The sequence below is a fragment of the Triplophysa rosa genome, linkage group LG25 (genome assembly GCF_024868665.1).
Source record: "Triplophysa rosa linkage group LG25, Trosa_1v2, whole genome shotgun sequence".
NCBI lineage: Eukaryota > Metazoa > Chordata > Actinopteri > Cypriniformes > Nemacheilidae > Triplophysa > Triplophysa rosa.
In genome coordinates, this window is record NC_079914.1 from 7,282,310 (window position 1) to 7,291,933 (window position 9,624).

The window sequence follows — 9,624 nt, forward strand, 5'->3', positions numbered from 1 at the left end:
GGAGCTTGGCATACCATTTAGTAATTGCAGAGGCCAGTCTTATGACAATGGAGCCAACATGAGGGGCAAAAATAAAGGAGTGCAAGCTAGACTCCTTGAGAAAAATCCACGTGCACTTTATGTTCCTTGTGGAAGCCACACTCTTAATTTAGTTGTTGCAGATGCAGCTAAAGAGTCAATAGTTGCAATTAACTTCTTTGGAGTTGTACAGAAGCTGTTCACTCTCTTTGCAGCTGCACCGCAACGATGGGCCATTCTCAAAGATCATGCTGACATCACTTTAAAAAGCTGGAGTGACACCAGATGGGAAAGTCGGGTGAAAAGTATTGAGCCGTTGCAGCACCAGCCAGAGAAGGTGAGGGAGGCTCTTTTACAGGTCAGGGAGAACACTAAAGATCCTACAGTTAGGATTGAAGCCCAGTCACTCGCGGAAGAAATTGGTTCCTTCAGATTTCAAATCTGTCTTGTTGTCTGGTACAATATTCTGAGAAAAATTAATGTCACAAGCAAACTGCTTCAATCTGCTACCATGCAGCTGGATGTTGCTGTAGATCTCATCCATCAGACAAAAGCTTCTCTCGTGAGCTACAGAGCTACTGGCTTTAATGATGCAGTCAAGAAAGCAACTGAAAGGTGTGAGGAAATGAATGTTCAAGCATTGCTTAAGGAGAAGAGGCTAAGAACCATGAAGAGACACTTTAGTTATGAAGCAGCTGATGAGCCAGAGTCCAGTGCCCTAAAAAAAATGGAAGTTTCATTCTTCAATGTTGTGGTGGATTGTGCTATCCAAACACTGGAAGACCGTTTCAGCTCCATGGGTAAGGTGAGGGACAACTTTGGAGTGTTAAATAACTTTCAAAATCTTGATACCCAGACAATAAGGTATCAATGTGAGCAGCTTGGAAGAACACTGAGCACTGGAAATGAGTCTGATCTTGATTGGAAAGACCTTGTCATGGAATTAGAAAGCCTCCCAACTCTCCCTAAAGACAAAATGACAGCACTGGAACTACTTGCATTCCTGCATGATAAAGATATATGTGAGTTGTACCCAAATCTTTGGGTAGCTCTACGCATTTCATGTACTCTCCCAGTTACAGTGGCATCAGCGGAGCGAAGCTTCTCAAAACTTAAGCTAATAAAAACCTACCTCAGATCCTCAATGGCACAAGAACGTTTAAATGCACTTGCCATTATTAGCATCAATCATGAGGTTGGCAGCCAGCTATCCTATGATGATGTAATAAATGACTTTGCAAGCAAAAAAACAAGACGGGCAAGGATTTAGGGCTTGGCAGCAGTAGGAGATGCCTTGATGGCAAAATTCACTTTACTCGTTTACAGGTTAATTTGCACTATTGTGAGATGTTGTTTTGTAAAGGTACTTAATATTTTTTTGTTAATCTGTAATTGGAATGCTGGTGTCCTTAGAATTTTATTTTAAAGATTCATTTATTAATTCACAAATACAGTAAAAACTTACTGTAGTGCATGTTATTACTTTTGATGTTCTGCTTGTAAGCTCTTTCTTTTGAATAAACTGATTGCACACTTTAAGCTTTCTAAGTTATGTTGTATGTATTTGCAGATCAGAATTTACATTTATGCATTTGGTAGATGCTTTTATCCAAAGCTACTTACATTAATTGAATTGTACTATCCATTCTGTGTATGTGCAATCCCTGGGATCGAACCCATGATCTCAGCATTGCTAGAACCATGCTCTAACCACTGAGCTACAGGAAAGCTGTAAAGGGATTATATTGTGTTGTTAATTTGACATTGTCAGATTGTCAGTGTGATATCTGTGTAAAGTTAGTATGTTGTGTACATTAGATGATGGGGGGCCTCATTTTGAAATCAGTTTAGGGCCCCCAAAATGCTAGGGCCGGCCCTGCTGACACCAATTGACCACTAGAATAGAGAGCGACTACGCCACCCGGATACTCGCCAGGGACGAGAAGGTATTTACACTTTAGGCAACACAGGTTCATTTCAGTAAGTGGCAGGAGACGTGAGCATAGAAATATAAATATTTTTATTTTAAAAAAGTCAACACAATATTAAACCAACTGACACAAAAAGGAAAATAATAATAATAAACAAAGAAAATACAGCAGTAAGCAATCTGGGCCAACAGACACTTCTCAACTAACCACAAGGAACAGGAGCCGAGGCACGACCGCAGGGGCCAGGGGCACAACAGGCCACACCGCACCTCACACTGGTTACACCGGTGCACCACGCTCACGCGCACAACCACCACCAACACACCACACACTCGTGGGAAACACCGCCACCCCAAACTCCGCCCCGCCTTCGGCACTCAGCTCCTGTAACAAAAATGGATGGAAATATGTTTGGCACAAGTTTCAATAAGGCTGCAGGCACTCTGCAATCCCTGTACACTGCAATGCAGTATAAGCGTGGTGCCTCGCTGTGTGTTCCAGGCATATAGGCTGTCAAAAGTAGTCAACCAATCAGGGATAGGCTTCCACGTCGGGCCAATGAAAACGCGACCTCTTAACTACAGTAGGCCTAATTGTTAAAAATGCTTGATGAAAAGAGTTGTTTTTCGTGTTCTTTTCTACAAAAGTGTCATGTTAATGTGTAATTCTTGTAAAATAGTACATTGTAAATTGCTGAGTTTCATTCTTATAAAATCTTTTAATATATAAACCTTTTAATGAGTGGATTCTTGCGTGTGGGTAGGTGGGTGGATGGGGGGCACCATGAGGTCTTAATACGCCTCTGGATCCACCACGTTCTCAGGTAACAATTTTAATATATTTGATGCAACATTATTAATCAAATGTATATTATAAATGAACGGTAAGGGAGCGTTTGGTATATTGCATAGAAGTTCAGTTTTATGCCCTGAACTTCTGGAACACTGAATGCAGAACACTTACAGTGTCTGTCTGCAAACGCATTAAATGCATAACCAAATAGGTATAGAATATTATATGATTTTCCAAATGCTCCAGTGCTATTATTGTTTTGATATGTACCGTTACTTGTAGTAAATATTATTTTAGAATAAAGCTAACTTAAGACACCAATCTAAATTGTTCGGCTATGCCAGGGTCCTGCTCCAGCGTCCTCTGCTGACAATCAACGTCATTTTGGCTAGACATGTTACCCGTAGACCGCAGGGTTTCGACTCGTACCGTTTGAACATCTCCAGGCCGGCCAACAAATTTTTCTAGAATGTCCATGCTGCTTTCTCCATCTCTTGGCTGAGGGGTCCGGATGCCCTCCTGGTTAGGCTGTGGGGCATTAGCATTCGCTTCTCCTGCCCCAAAGCCATGGTTAACCCGGTTCCTGACATGATTGATATTGTTACGGTGGGGATCTTGTAATGGCTGTGGGGCGTCACCTCCAGCCCAATATTCATTCTCTCTTAGTCTGGGAGCATGACGTTGCTCTACAGCAGGTGGGGGCGGGTCTCGGCGTCCACCAAGCCGGGGCCAAGGGATTGCATGTTGTATAGCTGCATAAGCACTTCCATACATGAAGACCTGAAGAAAGCAAGGATGTGATTGCTTAAGTATGCTGTTTATTCTAAAATATCCTAAAATAAATATATTAAATACATTTCCATCGACTCTTACAAAGATGGCTCCTGCAATCACAAGAAGCACAGGTATCTGGAGAGTGAACGGCAGATCTTTCAGCAAAGCTCTCAGAAATTCACTGATGCCCTGCCCGATGTGCTTCAGTGGATCGGTGATAAAGCTGGTTATTGTGACTGTGATAGCCTAAAAACAAAATGGATATAACATACACAGCCGCGGACAAAATTAAGAGACCATTTCAAAGACCATTTTCACCACTGACAATATTTCTCCCAAATTTCAAATATAAATATTGTTTCTATTTGCATTTATTTGCAGAAAATGAAAACTGGAGAAATTCTCTGTATTTTTTCAGATCTCAAATACTGCAAAGAAACACGTTTATATTCACTTTTAAGCAATACAACAGTCATATTTCTACATGTATTTAGGAAAAGTAAGTCTTATTGCTAAAGGGACTGAATTTCCAATGACTGCAACTGTAAAACTCAAAATATGGAATTTTCCATTTCTGGGCACAGAGGACACCCCTTGTTTTTGTTCCAACCATCGAAATAATGTCAGTAAATGTATATGTATATGTAAACATTTCATATTGATATTCACGTCTAAACTACTTCCTGTTTCTATTCACCCAGGTCTACTAAAACCAAAAGTGCAAGGGCACAGCACTGTATAAAACAAACAGAATAGTACTTCAAGAAATATCACTGTACAATATTAATCACCTCTTTCTGCAAAACACTGAGTTTAAACATGCACTCAGAGACATCAGGACACTTTGGCAGTTCACAGGAGTCTGAGCTGAACTCTCTTCTCTTGGTTGGCACATTTGTGTAACTTGCTGCCTGTGAAACATGAAAACAAGGTTAGACCATGACTCTTGTAAGAAGCTTGATTTCCTTTACAAAGTACACTTGCCCCCAAAAAAACGTAACGTTACCTCTGTGGGTTTTCTCATGCGTTTGGCTGTTGGGTCATAATTCAGCATGTCATATGGATCGATCCATTCATCGTCGTCGTTATTAATGTTTGCATGTGCAATAACAAAAAGTCCACAAATAACAAATAGAGTCCAACGCCAAATCGACGAACATCCCGGTGCCTTCATTATTAATACGTTTACTTAGCTGACAGATCAAAGAATCGTCCCAATCGTTTCGATTATAATAACTTTATAATAACTTACACACTGTCAATAAAGATCGATAAACACAGATCTCCAGAACGCAAAGCTACTTTAACACTGTTTTGAGAGGATAGCGTCAATACGAAGCTGCGAATAAGAAGCTGGATTCAGCCTCGTGTTTTACGTTTTACGCATTGTAAAACTGCCCATTTTCTAACACAGTAAAATGTACTAAATTAGCATATCAACCCCTCCAGAGATACATGTCGAATAAATAATAAACAGGTTATTAAATGAAAATCGATCGTCATGTACGTCACAACATGAAGCAGAAACAGTAAAAGTGAAAGCGAATGAATCTCTCTTCTTCTCTTGTGTGCATTGGCTGCTTCGCGCTTAACTATGGCAAGCCATTTTGTCATTTAATCCTTGACGTTTACTAGTATCTATTTTTAGGCTAGTAGTACTTATTGTTTAGTTACTAGTAGCTATTCCACTAGATACTAGTACTTATTCATTAGACACTAGTACCTAAAAATTAGATACTAGTGCTTATTCATTAGATACTAGTACTTACTCATTAGATAGCCTACTAGTACCTAAAATTAGATACTAGTGCTTATTTATTAGATACTAATACTTATTAAATAGATACTAGTACTTAATCATTAGATACTAGTAATTATTCATTTGATACTAGTAACTTTTTAGATCAAAGATATCCTGAGCTTAATAGGCACTAGTAGTATGGCAAGCCATAGTAACAACTACTGATCTATATAAATGGTAACAACATAAGCAAACGTAATGTGGCCTGGACTTCCGATAGACCTCCGCAAATAATCAATAGTTTAGAGTAGATTATTTTATAACAATTAATATAAACTAAAATATTAATATATATTTAATCTGATATACATTTTTATATTATAATAGAAAGACAGTTTTGATATGAGCTTATGTAAAAAAACTATTAAAAGTTAAAAGTCTTTATTATGCACTTAACACATTTGGACATTTTGCAGTCCGAAATTTATTTTATCATTTGCATAAATATTTTCTTCTTTACATTTATGTTAGGCTTCTCCCCCCCCCCCCCCCCAAAAAAGCAGGTTCAGAGAATAGATGGGTAGCCTATAGGTAAAATAACCAAACTTCCATATGTAAATTAATCCATTTAAATTCACACTTTAATCAATACTTATTAGCAATTTCCCTGATCATGATTTCACTATATTCTTCAAGAAGATATTGCTTGTGGGCTCAAGCAAGATGGATGGGTAGATGGATTTTTCCTTTTTCTTATTTGCAAGACCCACTAAAGCATTTTCACCTCTATCCTCTTCTTCTTCCTGCTGTTGAAAAGTAGTAGGTTATTGTCCGCACTAGAGATGTTACCTGCTCTTGGCACACCCACACAGAAATATATTTATAGCAGGGGTTTTAAAACCTGCCCTGGAGGAATCCAATACTGCACATGTTGTTGGTCACTCCTATCCGACACACCGAATTCAGGTCTCCACTTAGTGTAAACAACAGCACCCCCAGTTCAAAACAACACCTCTTGTCCAGTCCTCATCCTCTCTTACTGTAGCTGGGCTGCTAGGGGCTGGCCTACAGCAGGAGGTGGTGGGTCCTGATGCCCTCTGAGCACAAGGGGTAATACATGTCTAAAAGCTGAATACAGAGTGACCTGTGAAGAGCAAAGGTGTTATCACCTGACCATGCTTTCTTTCTGAGACATATTAATATACGGTAAGATTACTTTTATCTGCTCTTACAAAAATGGCTCCTGCGCTCATAACAAGCATGGGTATCTGGAGAGTGACTGGCATATCTCTCAGCAAAGCTCTATAGAACTTACTGCAGCCCTGCCCAATATGCTCCAATGGATCTGTGAAAAGGCTGATTACGGTCACTGTGAAAACCTGCCAAAACATGAAACTTAGTTTTTATTACTTTCTTTTTTTCTTTTCGGCACAAACCCTTATTGGAGACACACGAAAAAAGGGGTTAACCAGCAGGAGTTCATAGACTTTTTTGCAAGGATCATCTTGAAGTGTCCATGTCTGTCTAAACCATTCTGAATCAGAAATGAAAACATGAAACATGTGGATAAGATCTAACATTCTTCAAACAATTCCAAAGGAAAAAACAAACTGGTTTAAAATGACATAATGATGAATAAATCATAACACAAATATTATATTAATTTCTTTATACTGTAAACACATCACCTGAAAAACTGTCCACCCAGTTCATTTCTTTTACGCCAGTACATTTCGCATTGAAACTCTCCATCTGCACAATGCTCTTCTGGTGCTCTGCAAACTCAAGCTGGCAAAAGAGATGAACATTTTTGGACAAACCATCTATATCAATCTTTATATTCATATTAAACACACCTAAATAGGTTTTGCACTTTCATTGTCATTTGCTACAGTTGTTTAAACATGAAACATGCAATGGCTATAACAAGTCAACAGAATCTACACTGTAATAAAAACACAATTTTACAGAATTTTTCTGTTATTATTTTTACATTTTTTTTCACGTATAATGTAATTGTAATTTATATAATATAATAATATTACTGTTTTTTTTCATTACAGATTTTTCGTGTATTTTTTATATATGGTCAAAAAATTTTAATTACCGAAAAGACTGCAAATTTTCGGGAAAATCGGGGAAAAAATGTAAAAGTGTCTGGGTTTTTTTTATTACAGTGTACAGTATATCTACATCTAGTTAGGAAAACAATTGTTACCATATAAAGAAAGAACCAGTTCCAGATGAAGTTACTCAAAAAGCAGATCCAAAACATCCTTTTGAACTGCATGAGCCACGACACCGCAGTCCACATTTCAGTGCAGATAATAACGGAGACAATAAGAACACATAATAAAACCTGTAAAAAATAGAGTGGAAATATGTCATGAAAATTTATGATTAACAATAAAAGAATCAATTATCATGGTGTATGTTTTTTTTATTATTGGTTATATTGGTCTATGTAAATTATTAAAAGTTATAAACACGTATTGGAAAGGGCCAGCATATACCACAAAACTAGATTTAAGTAAAAAGTAAACAATATTAAACCTTAATGACAGTATTTAGCTCCACATGAAATATGTCTTCAAATCCCCACTTCCAGGCTTCAGGGTCATGAAGTTTGAAGCTGAGCAGGATTTGACTGAGAGCCTCATCCATGGCTCCAGTGCTCCAGTCACTGTCATGTGAAAAAAGTTTCTGAAACTCTGACACCGTCTGCTTGGACAGTTTGATCTCAACATCATAATGGATGGCTGTTTTTGCATCATCAGGCTAAACAGGAAAGAAAGTCATAAATCCTAACGTAGTGCCGAGCAACTTTAGCTCATATCTCAGAAAAATGCATGAATTTACCAGGCCGAGTTTTGCAGTTTCCCTAAGGAGCTTGGAAATGAAACGCTTGAATACTGGAAGACATGTTGGCTGTTGAACAGTGGTGCACGCCTTCTTTTTGTGTACCCCAACAAAATAGAATTAAACAAATTAATTAGACCTCAAAAAAATTATTTTTGCATTTAAGTGTAATTTAAGCTTAAGAAACAAAATGTATGGTACAATTGATGTCAGGTTTAAATGTTGGTTGGAAATGTGTGTTTCTTTAAAGGGATACTTCACCCAAAAATGAAAATTCTGTCATCATTTACTCACCTTCGAGTTGTTAAATTTCTTTGTTCTGATGAAAGATGGAAGATTTTGGAAGAATGCTTATAACCAGATTTTGCCCCCCATTGTAGGCAAAATTGAAGAATGTAGTTCTGGGGCACTTTTGACCATTGTATTTTTTCCTACTATGCTAGTCAGTGGGGGGATCTGTCTGGTTATACGCATTCTTCCAAATATCTTTCTCTGTGTTCATCAGAACATATACATTTATACAGATTTGGAACAACTCGAAGGTGAGTAAATGATGACAGAATTTTCATTTTTCATCCCTTTAAAGATATCTGTCTTCCTCCATTCATGTATGACTTTTTATGAATAAAATATGTATAAATAGACTAAAAATAAACTGTACATGCGTCTCCAATGGTGTGACAGCAAAAACCTAGAAAACATACTGTTAATAATGTATTGTATTATTATATTATTAATATTTATAACATAAAATAGCACAAGATACATTTATCTTTATTTTTTTCAACTACTCATATATTATCATAGTGTGAGGAAACTTTCCTTAAAGAAACTTTGGATTGTGTTTGTGAACTCAACTGTCATAATTTAATAAAGTTTCAGATTTTAACTAATAATCCTCTCACCTCTGTTGGAATTCTCATTTGCTTTGTTGTTGGATCATAATTGATCATATCATTTGGATCAGTCCATTTATCATCATGATTGCTGTTTCCATAGGCAAAAGGTCCACAAAAAACAAGACTACTACAAAATCCAAACAATAAACAGCTCAGCACTTTCATGATTAAACATATATAATAATAAAGTGGTCAAGATATATCTAATTTTCAGATCGACGAATAAGTCCACAAGTGCCTAAAGCTGAAAAACACACACGGTCTTTGAAAGACTCGTTTGTTTGGTTTAGCCATCCACGTGTCATCATTACCATACTAGCACTGAGCTGGTTTAACCCAAATACACCTGAAATACCTGCTGGTGTAACGTGTCTCCTTTATGAATACAATAGTAGTGATCAGGTTCCACGCATAGTCTTTTTTCAGTTGGAGTTTTTTCAAAATCATTTTTGTATAACCTCATCTAAAAATGTGTGCCTTTAAAAAGGCCTTTTTGTCACTCTGATCATTGATTTTATAACCAGTTAAATAAATACGGAATTGTATATAAAACATCTTGGACTTCAGCAGCGGATACACATGTCTATGGTGCAGTTTAACAGCTAAAGCA

The 9,624-nt window shown here is 37.4% G+C and overlaps 2 protein-coding genes across 3 annotated transcripts in view; both read right to left on the reverse strand.

Annotated features, from left to right (window-relative positions):
- LOC130549247 (chloride channel CLIC-like protein 1) overlaps positions 1-4,811 on the reverse strand; it is an 11,543-nt gene extending 6,732 nt beyond the window's left edge. The window contains exons 1-4 of the mRNA XM_057326467.1: positions 4,522-4,811; positions 4,307-4,426; positions 3,615-3,761; positions 3,083-3,521 (exon numbers count right to left, since the gene is read on the reverse strand). Coding sequence (XP_057182450.1) covers positions 3,083-3,521; positions 3,615-3,761; positions 4,307-4,426; positions 4,522-4,689 — 874 coding nt within the window. The 5' untranslated portion in view covers positions 4,690-4,811. The remainder of the gene's footprint in view (positions 1-3,082; positions 3,522-3,614; positions 3,762-4,306; positions 4,427-4,521) is intronic.
- Positions 4,812-5,820: 1,009 nt separating this feature from the next.
- LOC130549187 (chloride channel CLIC-like protein 1) lies at positions 5,821-9,309 on the reverse strand. 2 transcript variants are annotated; one of them, XM_057326400.1, is made up of 8 exons: positions 9,021-9,309; positions 8,116-8,205; positions 7,810-8,034; positions 7,475-7,615; positions 6,945-7,044; positions 6,693-6,790; positions 6,489-6,635; positions 5,821-6,400 (listed from the first exon to the last, which is right to left on the reverse strand). In XM_057326400.1, exons 1-8 carry the CDS (start codon positions 9,177-9,179, stop codon positions 6,293-6,295), a joined length of 1,068 nt encoding a protein of 355 aa, XP_057182383.1. In that variant the 5' UTR covers positions 9,180-9,309; the 3' UTR covers positions 5,821-6,292. The 2 variants fall into 2 exon arrangements, with proteins under 2 accessions (XP_057182383.1, XP_057182382.1); XM_057326399.1 differs by having other exon boundaries at positions 8,116-8,208.
- Between the last annotated feature and the right edge of the window lie 315 nt (positions 9,310-9,624).

What these genes read in the sequence shown, in the direction of transcription:
- LOC130549187 (XM_057326399.1), bottom strand. Translation starts at nt 9,179, where the DNA reads ATGAAAGTGCTGAGCTGTTTATTGTTTGGATTTTGTAGTAGTCTTGTT. An exon ending in ACTGGTTCTTTCTTTATATG is followed by an intron (nt 7,045 to 7,474) that starts GTAACAATTGTT and finishes CTCTTTTGCCAG; the next exon opens with CTTGAGTTTGCAGAGCACCA. An exon ending in CTGGGTGGACAGTTTTTCAG is followed by an intron (nt 6,791 to 6,944) that starts GTGATGTGTTTA and finishes TTTCTGATTCAG; the next exon opens with AATGGTTTAGACAGACATGG.